This window comes from Manihot esculenta, chromosome 4 (assembly GCF_001659605.2).
Source record: "Manihot esculenta cultivar AM560-2 chromosome 4, M.esculenta_v8, whole genome shotgun sequence".
Taxonomy (NCBI): Eukaryota; Viridiplantae; Streptophyta; class Magnoliopsida; order Malpighiales; family Euphorbiaceae; genus Manihot; species Manihot esculenta.
In genome coordinates this window covers 26,678,338-26,694,028 of record NC_035164.2, presented here as the reverse complement: position 1 = coordinate 26,694,028, position 15,691 = coordinate 26,678,338, and the positions used below count along the sequence as shown (strand labels likewise).

General features: G+C 27.0%; 1 protein-coding gene across 1 annotated transcript; it reads right to left on the bottom strand.

Annotated features, from left to right (window-relative positions):
* Positions 1–7,934: 7,934 nt before the first annotated feature.
* Positions 7,935–11,453, bottom strand: LOC110612846 (L-ascorbate oxidase homolog). The gene is made up of 7 exons (XM_021753667.2): positions 11,221–11,453; positions 10,983–11,092; positions 9,605–9,875; positions 9,401–9,503; positions 8,606–9,317; positions 8,399–8,477; positions 7,935–8,284 (listed from the first exon to the last, which is right to left on the bottom strand). Exons 1-7 carry the CDS (start codon positions 11,374–11,376, stop codon positions 8,072–8,074), a joined length of 1,644 nt encoding a protein of 547 aa, XP_021609359.1. The 5' UTR covers positions 11,377–11,453; the 3' UTR covers positions 7,935–8,071.
* Positions 11,454–15,691: the final 4,238 nt, after the last annotated feature.

The window sequence follows — 15,691 nt, the reverse complement described above, 5'->3', positions numbered from 1 at the left end:
TGGGATGGTTACGTTACTGTAATTTCATTTGGACTGTTACGGAGGGAATTTGCAGTCCCTTCCTAATAGTCTGAACGAACCAACCGTTGATAGCTTACCGGATATTCGATTCAATAAAAATCGATCAAATTTAATTTAATTTTTAAATAAATCAGTTTGAATTTAATTTTAATTTAATTTAATAAATAAATTTAATTTAATAAATAAATTAAATTTAAATTTTATAATATTTGATTTATTAAGTTTCATAAATTTCAGATTCGTTTCTAAATTTATGGTTAAAGGTGAATAAATTTAAATTGTATATATATTTTTATAACTTAAATTTAAATTTTTTAAAATTTTACTCTATAAAATTTAATTACGCTTTTAAAATTTATATATACTTAGATAGTTAAGATTTAAGAGTTTATTTTTATAAATTTATTAGTTAATTTATAAATATATTTATTTAATTAAAATTATTTAATTTTAAATTTATTAATTTTAAACTAAAATTTATTATATATATAAATAAATTAAATAATTTATTAATTATTTAAAATTAAATTCAATAAAAATTTAACTCGTCTAAATTAATTTACTAAATGAGTCAAATTTCAATTTTTTAATACTCGACTTGAATTTAGAATGAGTAAGACTTACATTTGATTTAAAAAATTTTTAACAAATTAAACTTAAATTCTTTTAAAATTTAATTCGATACAATTTATTTCAACCCATACCTTTACTCTCTACTTTCTGTTAACTTCCTTTTATAAAAATATTACATAAAGAAAAATGTAACATAAAATATTTTCCGTTAATTTCTTAGCATGATAATAATATAAAATCCATACATAAAAATATAATACTATAAAAATAAAAATAAAAATAAAAATAAAATCACTCCAACTCCTTAAATTTTTAGAAGATTCATAAACCATTTCTGTTTTAAAATCTCTCCATTAAAGAATATTTACATTTTATAAAATTAATTTTTTTATTTTTTTAAAATAATCAATTCATTTTATTTTAAATCAAATAGTATAAATATTTAAAATTATATAAACTAAATAATATATAAATAAAATTATGAAAACTAAATAATATAAATAGTTTAAAGTAACTAATAATTTTATTAATAGAATGATTAAAGAATTATATTTTATAAAATATAAAGATATATAATTTGAATGGTTTGGAGAGACAAACTAGTTAATTTTATAATAATTTATTCTAAAAAATTATATAAAATATATTTTTTAAAATAAAAATCAAAGAATTTCATTCATCATAACTTATAATAAAATCAATATAATCCAATGAAACTAAACAAAAATGAAAATAAACTTCATACGGTAAAATGACTTTCAAAGTAATGAAATAACTCTTTACATACTTAGAAATAATAATATAATGTGAATAAAAAATAAATCAGATAAACTACAGGCCAATAAAAATAATTTAATTGCAGAGCGGATAGAAAATATAACTGACAAATATTTTTTCAGTTGCATATTAACTCTAATTTACTATTTTAAAGATTTATTAAATATTTAATTAACTGTTTGGATATTTATTAATTATTGGAGACATTCAATAATTAAATTAAATTTCTATAATATATTTAAATTATTTTTATATATACGCACTACTTTAATGTTCAAGAAAAAAAATTACAATGATAAATCGCTGTGGTTTCTGTTTTTATTTTTTATTTGATAAAAAATATATAATATATTTATTTGTTGGTGTTGTATTTTTATTTTTTTATTTATTAAAAAATATTTTTAAAATTAAAAATAAAAACTGAAAATTAAAAATATTGATATTTTTTTTACAACTTTTATTAGATTATTATTAAAAATTTCAAGATTTTATCTTGATTAATTAAATTTGTATTTTTTTTATTTTTAATACATATTTATAAATTATTTTATTTTATTATTATACGAAAAAATTAATATTTAATTTTTAATTCCTATGGTATAAAAATATTCATTAATTGGTTTTTGGTTTTTAAAATAAATTAGAATATTATTGAGATTTAAAAATATACTAATTAATTTTTTTATTAATTTTAATTGTCAAATACTAAAATATTTTTCTATTTAATTCATGTAGTATGAAAAAAACTCATTGGTCATTATATGAGTCTTGTAGACATACCTACTAATTAATTTCTTCACATTGGGGGCATTTGAAATTATTTTAATAAAATTTTACTATTTATTTTTTATAATATGAAAAAATCCATTAATTCAATTTTAATTTTAAAAAATATATTAAAATATTATTTAAATATTAAAAATATATTAATTAATTTTAATTATTAAATATTTTATTAATTGATATTTTAATTTTACAAAAATTTCTACTAATTAATCATTTGAGTGAGAGAATTTTAAAATTATTTACAACGCTTAACCATTAAAATGGATAAAATGATTAACTAATAAATTTTTTAATAATTTAATATATTATTTAAAATTAATAGATAATGTAGTGATTTTTTTATATTATGAAGTCTGAAAAGTAATTTTTATTTTTTTTATAATCTTTAACAGTTAAAAGTTAAAAAAATTAATTAGTAAAAATTTTAAAATTTTAAAAATATTTTAATATATTTTTTAAAATTTATAGATTAACTAATAAATTTTCTTATATTATATAATAATTTACTTTTTATTTTCATGTATAATTATTTATAAAATTATTTTTATTTTTTATTAAATATTATACTTAAAAAATATTTTTATTCCTATTTTTATATGAAAATTTATAAACTTACTTTTATATGAATAATTTTTAGAAAATTATTTTTAAAATATAAATAATAAAAATTAAAAAAATTAATTTAAAGAAAAATAAAAAACACAAATCCTCAGGTTGCCGAACTTATCCCCAGGAATTTATATAAGAGAGTAAATTGTGCGGATGGAATACTGGTACGAAATTGCCTGGGAATTGCGCGCGTTAGAGATGAAAAGCAAACGCCGTTAAATTGAGGTATTCGCGGGAGATAAGGATACAAAGCGGTGGAGCTCAGTTTATGAGATGTGTGCTCGCTTTTAGAAGCGTCGTGTTGGGATTAATTAAAGAGCTTTAATAATTATGCGATTTGTTATCTTTTTCCGTGAAGAGTTCCATTATACGTTGGTAGGATCCTGTGCGGTAGATGATGTAGAGTGTCTTAAAAATTGCCCAATAGGATTGACTTTCACCTTGATTCACTTGACAAGGGAGTCCGAAACGATCAGAATTCCCGCATCGTTTATAAGCATTTCCTTTTTCATATATGAAAGTTGATGTACGGTCAGAGAACGGCGGTTGGAACATGTTTTGTTTGGCCCAAAAACGCTTAGCCAAATACGTGTCACTATATGACTTGCTTTGATCTCATCTAAGCTGATTCCAAATATCTCATAATTTTTATTATTTTTTCTTTTTTTAATAATTTCAACATTATTATCACTTTTTTATGTTATAATAGCTATAAATTAATTATTATTTTTTTATTTTATTTTTAATATAATTTTTTATTAATTATTATTTTTATTAATTATTATTTATTCATCAAAGTTCATGAGTCGTGGATTGTGTGTCATTCTATGATTGGTTATTGCACAATATGGGTAATGGATAATAACTCTTCGTTTGTCGTGTCTTGTAGAGATTTATGGTTCTTATAACATTGCACCTGGTAGAGTTAAATTGTGTTTTTACAGTGACTATCAGACTTAAATATCAAGTTTGCAAATTTGGGTATCTTTTAGAAGGTTCTATAATTTTAGGAATTGAACTTTAGTAATTCTGAGATTTTAATACGTGAATAGTATTTAAGTTACCCCTTAACTAGGGTTAACAAAGTTGATGTGGAATTAAAAATTAAAAATTTTATAATTCAATCTAAATTTATTTATAAATTTGAAATATTTGCATAGGGTTACTGAATTAAAAAAAATTAAAATAATAATAAATATCATGTAATATAATTAATTAGTTAAATATATAAAATGAAAAGGTTGGACTACCGTACCAACTGAGAGGAATGAGGACCACCGGTTCCTCATCCTCATCAGTCATCACAGTAGCATTAGCATATGATGATAGACAGGTAGATGCACGTGACAAGCCATCGTCTGTGACCATAGGTCGGCTGCTACGTACTCCCTCGGCTTGGAATTATGGATGACCCCACCACACGCAGCCAGCTAGCGTGTTACGTCCAGTGAAGCCTTGGATGGCAATTGATGGGATATTCTAGTATCTTATCCTATTAAATTGTATTTAAATAATATATAATTAAATTTGATCTAAATTTATATTTAAAATTACTTGGGTTATACATTATTAGAATGAGATGTAAATAGTTAATTAAATATAAATATATTTTTATGATATATTTGTACATTGTTTAGATATTGTTAGTGACAAAATTTAAAAATTTATAGAAATATATTTTTAATATAATTTTTTTAATAAAAAATATTAAATATATATGTATATATTAAATATATAAACTTAAATGATTTAATAGCGATGTAACATAATAATTTTTGAAAAAATAAGTCATGAATTGTCAATATAAAATAGTATTATATGATAAAAATTTAATAAATCGATATACGGTTTCACTCATGGTAATATTTGATTTTTTTTTTATTAAATTCAGCTTCTCCTAAACAGATTGAATTTTCATATCAAATTACCATTAGCAGATATAATCGAACCGATTTTTATTACACTTTCAAAAAAAAAAAAATATCAAAACTCTTATCAATTAGTCGGTAACAATCGGATTTTTAAAAAATATGATGATTAATTCTATTTTTTTATAGTATAAAATTTAATGATTAAAGATACTAAAATAAGTATTCTTATATAATTACTCTTAAGTTTTAAATAATTCGTTATATTTACTTTTTTTCTTTAGTTTATTGATTTTAATATTGGAATGACTACTATAAATGCTAACTATCTCACATTTTTTTTGTTTGCAGAATGACTAATTGCAGCACAATTTTATTTCAACTACATCACATATTAATAATAATAATGAAATATCAAATACATTTAAAAATATATTAAAATAAATTTTAGAAGAGGGTTGAGGGGCCGAAGTCAAATTCGGCTGCCGAACTTGTCTATGAAGGCTGTCTAACCTGCTTCCGAAGATTTGACCTTCGGATCTATAAGGGGACTTTAGGCTGTCGAACCTGTCGCTAAAAGTCTCATGTCTAGCTTTGTTCAGCTTTTTTCTACATTTTTTAAAATATGTTTTAGGGGTCTCTTGAGTAGTTTTAGAGTTTTAAAAGTTAGGTTTAATCCCTCATTTAAGTCCATATGTATAGGATCGGACCCGTAGAGACTTATAGTGAGATAATTACTTCAGAGTTAGGCCTGTGTCAGGCAGAGGTGAACAGAACTAAATTGAACTATTATTTTAAAGAAATCAAACGTTTTAAGCATGCTCATGCATCATGAATGTCATGTATATATGATTAGGTTGCATTGTGTTAGAATTCATGAATATAATGTATTGCATAATTTATTGTTGTTGAGAATGAATGTTGAATGACCCACTAGTCCTCGAGTATGTTATAATATGTTATGGTAGATATGGAAAGGCCAGAGCTTGCCCATTCTATCCCCTTAGCACTATGTAAAGAAAAGATCAGAGTTGCCCATTTTACGCCCCTAACACTATGGATATGTTATGTTATGTTTAAGATGAAGTTCCGAACAGTACCCGTTGTAGGCCAGACACTATTAAAATTATGGAAGGTGACTAGTGACAACTCCATCTTGATGTCAATTATTTGTATTGTGACGTATTCATACGATCATATATGTTATTAAACTGTTTTATTTATGTTTTTGTTAACTAGACTCTTGTAGCTTATCATTTTTTCCTAACTCTATATTTGTAAGGCCAGAGTTAGCTTAGGAGATTAGCAAAGTTGTTTGGTTTAGTTCTTATGTAATAGTATAGCTATGGACATGTAATAATTTGTGGACTAAAATTGTACTTTGCCCGAATTTCCTTTTATAATCTCTTATTTATGATCTTTTATGTAAAAGTATTAAAGTATAATCTATGTTAGAACTAAACTTGAGGCATATAATGTTGATCATATTAGAGCATTTGAAGATGGCTCTAGTATGTGTTTTTTATTTTTCAGTCATGATGCATGCACAGGTCGAGTTTTGGTTAATGAAATGAAAATGTTTTATATATGCTTGTGTGATCATGTACGAGATTATATCACGTGTAACATGATGTATAATAGACTTACTACGGGCTCTGACGACCTTAAATTAATATGAATCCTAGCATCAATAACGGTCCAATTTTCAGATCATTACACCAATAATTAGACTGTAGTCTATAAGTACCAACATACTATCTTTTTCTTTTTAAATTTTAACTTATAATTAAACTACGATACTAATGGTTATGCGACAGTCAATATTTATCAATTACATGTTACATCTACATATTTCTTATAACTTCTCAAATTATTATTTTTTAACTCATGTTACTGATGACTTACATGAAGCCAGAACTCATCACCAACAACTCTCGTCAGTAACTACTACTACTCATAGTTTGTAAATTGAGAAAATTATTATAAAGTCCCTGTATTTTAGTGAAATTAACTGATTAGATTTTATAATTCTTAAATTTGATTAAAATATCTCTTATTATTTTAAAATATAACCATTTAGTCTTTCTGTTAAGAATTCAGTTAGTCAAAAGTACACTCGTTGATCTCAAGCATTTTATCAAATATCTACTAGGCAATAACTGCTTTAGATATCAAATAAGTATTCAAATCTAAACTTCACTTCCTTCACCAGCTCTAATAAAAAGAATACAAAGAAAAATCAAAAGTTGGGTATCATCATCACAAATCTGCACTCTCTGTCAAATTTTGTCATCTCATATATATGTCAACTCTGCATATTATTTTCCTAATTAACATCAAGAGTTAGTTTTAAAATAAAAACTAAAATTTACTAATTGTTTCATCATTTGGTTAAAAAAGTAACAAGTTTGTCTCATGAATAAATTACCCAGGTATATGGCGTTGGAAAAAATGGAAATGCATTTCCATGGTCTGCTAAGCAGAAACATAAAATCTCAATTGCAAGAGTTTCAACTACAATTAATACTATCCTTGTATAAATAAACACACCTCCTAAATTGTCTTTGTAGCAAATAGCAAACTGACTTCTAAATCCAGCATAATAGAAGAGAGATAGCATGCAGAACAGATTGGCTTTCGGTTATACAACCAGCATAATCGATCTGAAGATTTTGAACAAAATCCTTGGCAGCGTGTAAGGCTTCACTGCTGTTAGCTGGCGTGGATCGTTTGCCAACGATGAAGACATGCCCGATCCCTCTCTCTTTCTTTGAATTTCTATCGAAATTCACTAGTTTAAGGTAAAGAGATTTCTAATCTGTAGGTCAATTTGTTATTTTTTAATTGTTCTAAGGGTAATTTTGTAATCTCTTAATGCCCTCTCTCTTTTGACCTATAATTTCACTGATTGACTATCAGAATCTTTAACAGAAGGATGTGATAGTTTTATTTTGAAAATGTAAGAGATATTTTAATTAGTTGTAAAATTATAAAGATTGATTAATTAATTTCAATAAAATTTAGGGATCATATAGTAATTTTCCCTTGTAAATTTTGTGCCATCTCTTTACGTGAACTTTAATCGACAATAGTTTCATTAGTGATTATTACTACTATTTTTCTATGAGTTTCATGCTATCTCTTTGTGCAAATGTTATCGATAATATGCTCTTACTTTTGCCCATCCCAACTCAAATGCAGGATTTTTTTCAATATTTTGAATGGTTTTAGAGTTTTGTTGCTAAACTATTATCTAAATGTGTCAAATTCGTGTACAGTCATAAATTGTGTCGAGACTCATTTGTGAATAAAGAAATTTCATAGCTATAAACTAAAATAAACTTATTAAATACAAATATAAATGAAAAAAGAATAAGACCCTGAGTTGAGGGTCATAGAAAAGAGCAAAGATTTGTATAATTCAGCAGAAACTTTGTTTAAAGAGGTCGTGTAGTTTTGCCAATGGCTCTCCCACAGAGAAGGGCATTTTTGGGAATTGGATATTCATCTCTTGTTGATTCCACTGGTGAGTAAACCCTCAGATAAAATTGCTGTCCTAGGTATTGCCTTGCCCAAAATTCACTCCTCACATTCCACATTCCCACATTATCAAGTGCTACATAAATGGCAGTCCATGACTTGGGATACACCTGCAACATCACCAACCATTTATTCTCATCATCAATTCTTCTACTTCACCATGGTGATAGAGACGAAGAAGTCAAATAAGATTTAATTAATGCCAAATAGACTCTAATTCTCACCTGTGTAGTGCAACGTGATACTGCATCTCTAAGATTGTATTGATCACGGCTCGCCGGCGTCCAAACTCCTCCATCCATTCTGCAAGCATAGGTTAAAATTAGTAAGCTTCCGATTAAATGTGAGAAATTCTTGCTTAAACTTGGTCTCCTAATTTATATATCAAGTTAGTAATGAATATAAGTTTTTTCGGGCGGGATAACTCTTACCCGACTACCCAGAAGGAGTATCCATCGAGGTGCCAGCTCTGGATAATATTCTCATGATTCTGAAACACAATCTCAACGAAGGCCCTGAAATCAGCGCCCATGACTGAAGTGTCAAGATACATCTGCTTGCGAGTTGGATAATCTGATATGCTTCCAACCTTAAAAACGCCGCCAATCTTAAAGTAGTCGGCGAGCTTCAGGGGAGTATCAGCAGGGACAAACGATACGCTGTTAACTGCATATCTCTGCTTGCGATTAACCTGAGCTGCTGAGCTTTCAAGCTTGATTGTTCTGCTAATGTTTATCAGTCCATAGTGGTATGATCCCTGAGGATTTGGTCTTGGTCCGCTTGCTGTCAGGTTTGTCCTAATAGAGCGAGCTTGTTCAAGTGACCAATCGATCTGGGTGGTGGGTCCGCCGGGAACTGGACCGGAGACTGTCTTGCCGGAGTTGCTATAGTGAAGAATAGCAGTGGAGGTAAGAACCTTGGTGGTGAAACGAGTTGACACAGCAATGTAATAGTCCTGAGCTGGCTGATCAGCTGTGACTAACACTGAATATGATTGGCCAACGTGGACATCCAGGGATGAATAGGTTGTCTGAATTGTGTGGGTCCCTTCAACTTCAACAAGCTTCATCTTGTGGCCTTGAATCCGAAAATTGAGTGAATTTTGAAGGCCCACATTGGATATCCTGAGCCTGTAAGTTTTCCCTGGAAAAAGAAAACCACTAGATTATAAAATTTCCTGGAAATCTGTAACGGCTTCTGAATCAGCAGATGCTAATAGAAATTACCTTGTTCGAAAGTGAAAGTTGTAGCATTAGGTCCACGCCCGTTGATCAGAATGGCATTTGGGAAAGGAAGCCTGTGCCCCCGATCTAAAACGGCCTTCAATTTCTGACACATGGCATCTCAAATTTAGCTGTATTTCTAGATCAATGTTTTAAAAAATAATTTATTTATTTAGACTAAATGGGTTTTGGGAGATTTTTAATTACCGTGTGGTTGGTGAGATACCAATCTCCGATAAGAACGGTGAAATCGTCGGCAGGTTCAGGGAAGGGGACAGGAATCAAAGGCCTGCTAAGGATCCTGATGCCGCCGAAGCCACCAGCTGCCTTGTGGAATGCAAGAGATGGGAAGTAGTAAAAGCTGCCAATTTGATCTTTGACTTGTAATGTGTAAGTGAAGTTCTTGCCTGGAGGAATTGGACAAGTTGTTCCATATACCCCATCTTGATATGAATTTCTCCTCTGCTGAACCCCATTCCTGCCATATTTTTCCACAATTATCAACAATTCACCTACCAATACAATGTAAATTTTACCTAAATTTGTAAATTAAAGTCACATTATATCATAAATAGAATGAAAAAAAAATAATTTTTTTAAATTATTTTAATGGTTAAAAAATGGAAAAGAAAGAAGGGAAAACTTGACTCGTGACAAGAAGCAAAGGACTTTACAGTTGTTTGATAAAAACTCGCTACCAGACAAACAACTAAAAGCATAAAGGCAAAAAATTGGAGTGAACGTCACATTCACATTCACATATCTAAAACACTAGAACCAGAATGTCGGGACATCATCCGCTTAGATTCAAATCCACCATCATAACCTCTGCTTAATTAAAAGTTGTCAAATCTTTCTTTTTCTTTTAATTCATTATCATTTTCAACAGTAATTAGCCAAATAAAAAAAATAATTACGTCATAATTATCAAATAAAGAAAACAATTATTCACTTGATAATTCCAAATGGCAATATATAACTAACAATACATTGCCATATTTGCAGGTACGCGGATTTGAGTTGGATAATTTTGCCCAATTAGGTAACGTAATTCCTAAGAAATTTCTTCCTCTTTTAGTTGGCAAACCGTGTAAATTTCATCGTCATACATCACACTAATTATGAAACTGCTTGAAATGGGTTCAATTTCATAAAATCAGAAGACATCAAATCCGCATTTTACGGCATTTGAGAGTTTAATAAAATTGACTGCTATAAAATATTTTTATAATTAAAAAATCTTATCAACAGCACTAAATTATATATATATATATATAATAAATTATTTTCTTAAAAAATATTTTTCTAAACCTTCTATTTAGAGCGTAAACAAACTAAATTATTCGTGAGCTATTAAAAATTCGGTTCGATAAAATTTCAATCGGACTCGATTCGTTTTCTAAACAAGCCCAGTTTAAACTCACCTTTCAGACTCGTTTAATAAACGAGCCGAATTTAAATTTAATAATATTTAATTCATTTAAATTTATAAATTCGGCTCGTTTTTAAGTTCATAAATAAACTCACGAATTTAACCCGTAAATGTATTCACAAAGCCTATGAAAATAAAAAACAGAATTCTTACCATGAAATAAGAAAAGGCTCTGGCAAGCTATTATGCACATTAATAATGAGATTGTTATTGGTGACTGAGTATATATCCGGCCCTGGAAATTGTCCATTAATAAGAATTCCCTGCAAAGATAAATTTAAACAATCATTCTTTTCATATTATCAATTCTAACATGTTTAAACATGATACTTTATAGTTTTCAAAATGATTTCAATATCAATGAATTTAATGTCCAATGCAATTCACGTACCTGTTGTTTTATGCCGAGTGGATAAATGTCGCCATACGTAATATTCCAGTCGAAGAATCGGTAAGGATCCTCGGTAAGAACACTAATGAAATTGCAAGAACAAAGCAACCCAAATACAAGCAGCTGCCAACTTTTTATCCCACTCATCATGAACATGAAAAGCTTCCACAAGTGATCACTAGAAATGGAGAGAGAAATAGAAGAAGAGACACTTGAATGCAATGGGACTGCTGAACTGAAGGGGGGATTATATATAGGTCTTGACTTGTTAAATGTGGCAACTCAAAGGAGGGAAAATTAAAATAATAATAGTAATAATAAAATAACATAAGAAAAAAAATATATAAATGGAAAGAAAAATCAATAAATTAGTGGTGCCGTGTCGGTTGTATAGTGTGTGGGGTCCAATAGAAAAGGTGGAGGGCTCCACGTTAGAAAATATTTGAGCCAACGAGAACAAACCATGTGTTAAAATTTCTAATTGAAACACCTCTGTTACGGTGCGGCGAGGATTAGGCGATTGGAGACTGGATTACCGCGTGGTTCTTTTGATTTATGTGCTGGATGATGGCGCGAGGCCCGTGATTACTGACGCGACACACGGAAAGTCCATGTGGGGATTAGCTGACGAACCGAACACACCAAATTGGGGGGAATCTAACGGCTGAGATGTGCTCTCTATGATGGACCCACGAGGAAATCAACGGTAGTGATGGGAATTGGAATGTGAACGGGAAAGGAATAGAAATTAAAATTACGCGGAAACTTCAAATTGAAATTTCTGGGACATTCCAATTCGCTGATGACGGAAATGACAGAAGTGTCAAGAGAGCTGTAATGAAGCTGGCTGGATTTCTCATCATTTCTGTGGTGGAAAAACAGAAACGTGATTTTTAATATTTTATTTTTTTAGATTTTTGGGCATTGAATTTTGAATGTGGACAAGTATAGTAATTAGTCCATTTAAATATTCATGTAAAGAAATATATATTTTTTTAAAAAATATTGGATGAACTTCAAGTCAATTTTATCATACTGTGTTGATGACTGCTGATTATTTAATTTCTTCTTAAAATTTGATTAAATATGTGTGCGTGATGGAATCGCTTCGAGTAATTTTCTTTTCCATCTCAGAAAGCTTTACATTTAACAATCTATTAAAGTGATCATTTAATTAACGAAATTAAATTAAATCAAATTAAAATTTTAAATGGTCAAAATTTTTTTGATGATTAGACTGTGTTCAGTAATAATTAAAATACTATAACATTTGAATTAAGTGTTTGGGGAGAATTTATTTATATTAATATTTGAAAGTTAAATAAATAATTATTAAAAATCTGTCATTTTTAACGTTTAATATTTGAAAATAATTGTCCCAAATTTTACTTTCTAACTCTCAATTTTTAATCTCAATCTTCATTTCAAAAAAAAAATTATAATAATTAATTATAAACTTTTTAATATTTATATTATTTTATTTTTTTAATAAAATTAAAGTCCATGCTTAATATATACATTATTATTTATTATCATATTTTCATTATTTACTTATAATTTTTAATAATTTTCCATTGGCGGTTAATCAATAATTTTTTTTATGAATATTATATATTAAAAACTGTATAAATAAATAATTATTAACCGTTATTAAAATAATTAATTGCTATTAAAATAATTAATTGCTATTAAAATAGTTTGTATGGCGAATAAAAAAAATGGTAAAATAATAGATAAATTGAAAAGAATCAAAATTAAAAAAAGGAAAAAGAAACGAATCTACCTTAAACCAAAATATCCAGTTGGTTAACTGTTATAATTGAAGTAATCAAAATGTAAAAAAAAAAAAAAATCATATGATTAATTAATTAATTATATAAATAAAGTCATTTGATTTGCTTTTAATTTAATTATTTAGCAAATTAGTTTGACTTCTTGATAAAAAAAATAGCTTGATTTTACTTAGTGTTCTTGAAATTTTAATTTTTTTTCAATCAGATTATGAAGGCCAAAAAAGCTAAGCCTACAATCAAAATATTAGAATTTACAATAAAAAAATTTAAACTTTGAGTTCATGTAGATTTGATATGAATAAGCTTTTTTTTAAAGTTTACTGGCTATTATTATTTAAACTGAATCTATATAAATTTATAGTATAAATATATAATATTTCATATAGGTTTCACTGCTATTTTATAAATAAATTTGGTTTATACAAGTTTTTTCTAATTTTATAAGCAATATATTCTTACTTATATCGGGTCTAAATCCAAAATGGATTTATAGTGTAAATGTATGAGATTTTATAATCTTACTGTTATCGGACAATTCTGATCTAGATGGAGTCTATATAAATCTATACCGTAAATGTGTAGAGTTTCATAACTTAGTCAAGTTTGTTTTAACTTTATAGACAATTCTTATCTAGACCGGATCTACATGTAGTGTACATGCATGAAATTTTATGTAAATATCACTGTTAATTTACACTATAAATCTATGTAGACCCACACTAATCTAGTTTTTTTCAATTTTATGAGTAATTCTTACCTAAACCGGTTTATATAGATTCTTAGTATAAATGCGTGAGATTTCATGTGGGTTCTACTACTATGTTACACTGCGAGACTATATAAACCCAACCTAAATAAATTTCTTTTTGAGTTTTATTCTTATAAAAATTAATATACAATAATAATATAAATAATTGCTGTTAATAATCCATAAAAAAATGTAAAATAATAATGAAAATGATAGGCCTTAGTGAAAATGATGGTAAATTATTGTCTAAGATATTTATGAATATGAATTAATTAAGTTTTATTAGATAATATTTCTTTTTAGTTTATATTTATATTAATATGCTTTTCGCTATGAGAAAGATTCTCACTAAACTAAACACAAATACAAAGCTAATGAAATTTGCAGTATGAAAATCCAATAGTGCTTAGAAGAACAAAAGTTTCTCAAGGCAAAGTCATAAAAGCCAAAAGTTCATTGTAGTTAATCTATTGATATTTGTGATCTAACGAATATGAAGGCAAACTTGGTATTATTATTTGATTTCTCATAAAATTAAGTTTTTAGTTTCTTCTTAAATTCTTTCTATGGTCTTTGTTTAAATAAACTATATAAAATGCCCTGAGATATTTATGAGGATTTTCATTTTCTCTCCTTTAAAATTTGGACTATGTATATTTATAGAAAATAATTTATACGTAAAAAATACTTTATAAATGAAAAAATATTTTCCAGCGAAATAACTTATTTTTTATTACTTAATTTTAATTTAAAAAATAAATTTATTAACAAATTTATATATAGAGATCTTAATAAGAATCTTAAAGCGTAGAAAATGACTTGTTTTTTTTTTTTAAATAATTTTTCTTAAAATAGCTTGATTTTTTTCCTTTAATCAGTAAAATATTTTTCGTTAACTAAATTTTCTAAATGTTTTAAACTCCATAAAATATGAAAAATGTTTTTCTAGAAAATATTTTTCATGAAATTAACGTAGCCTTAAATAGCAAATGTATTAGCACAGATTTTAGCTCAAAATCCACCTATAAATTTAGATAATTGATACAAAGAGGTGGCTAGAATTGGTGTGGTAGCTAGTTTCCTCGGAGTTTATTCTTAAGCCGTTGCTTTTTATTCATACTCTCATTCGCTTGATGAATCAACTAATCCTGAGACTAATTCTTCTTCTTTAATGATGATTGCTTCTTCTATCTCCATTATACATGTGCTTATAGAGGTTAGTTTCCTTAGTTTCTTTCTTTCTTTAAGCTTCTAGCGGTTTTTACAATTTTTTTTATCATAGAAAAGTTGCATTATATGATCAGATTTTCTCTTTAAGACCAAAGAATCAAATTAATTAAAGAACTTTCTCTGGCAATGATGCTAAAAGTTTAATCCATTAAAAATAATCCTACTTTTTGAACAAATGTGAATTATAAATATGGTGAGTAAATTCATAAAGAAAAATATTTATTCTATCCTTGACAAAACAAATCAATGAGAAAATAATAAAATATTAAAAAAAAGGAATTTTATATGATAAAAAATTATCTAAAACTAAAGATACTGATTAAACGAAAAATAATTGAATTAATTGATGAAATGCGAAGAATACCTACTTTTAAGAATATCTCAGTATTAATTCATGAGATTGATTATAGATGTAAAGATTTATACTTTAATTTTTAATCAAACAGTTATAATTATTGATACGTACAGTCTAATGATTTATTCGTTTCTTAATTATTAGACTAGTTATGATCAGCTTACTAATTAGTTTCTTAGTTATTAAACTAGTTATGATCGGCTTACTAATTAGTTCCCAACGGGAAACAACCATGTGATCAACTCTACAACATTTAATTTACTAATAACATTAGAATTTAAGTTTTTCTCTTTACCGTTATTCTATAGTTTTTCTCTTACCTCCTCTCTCACTCTCATTTCTCCA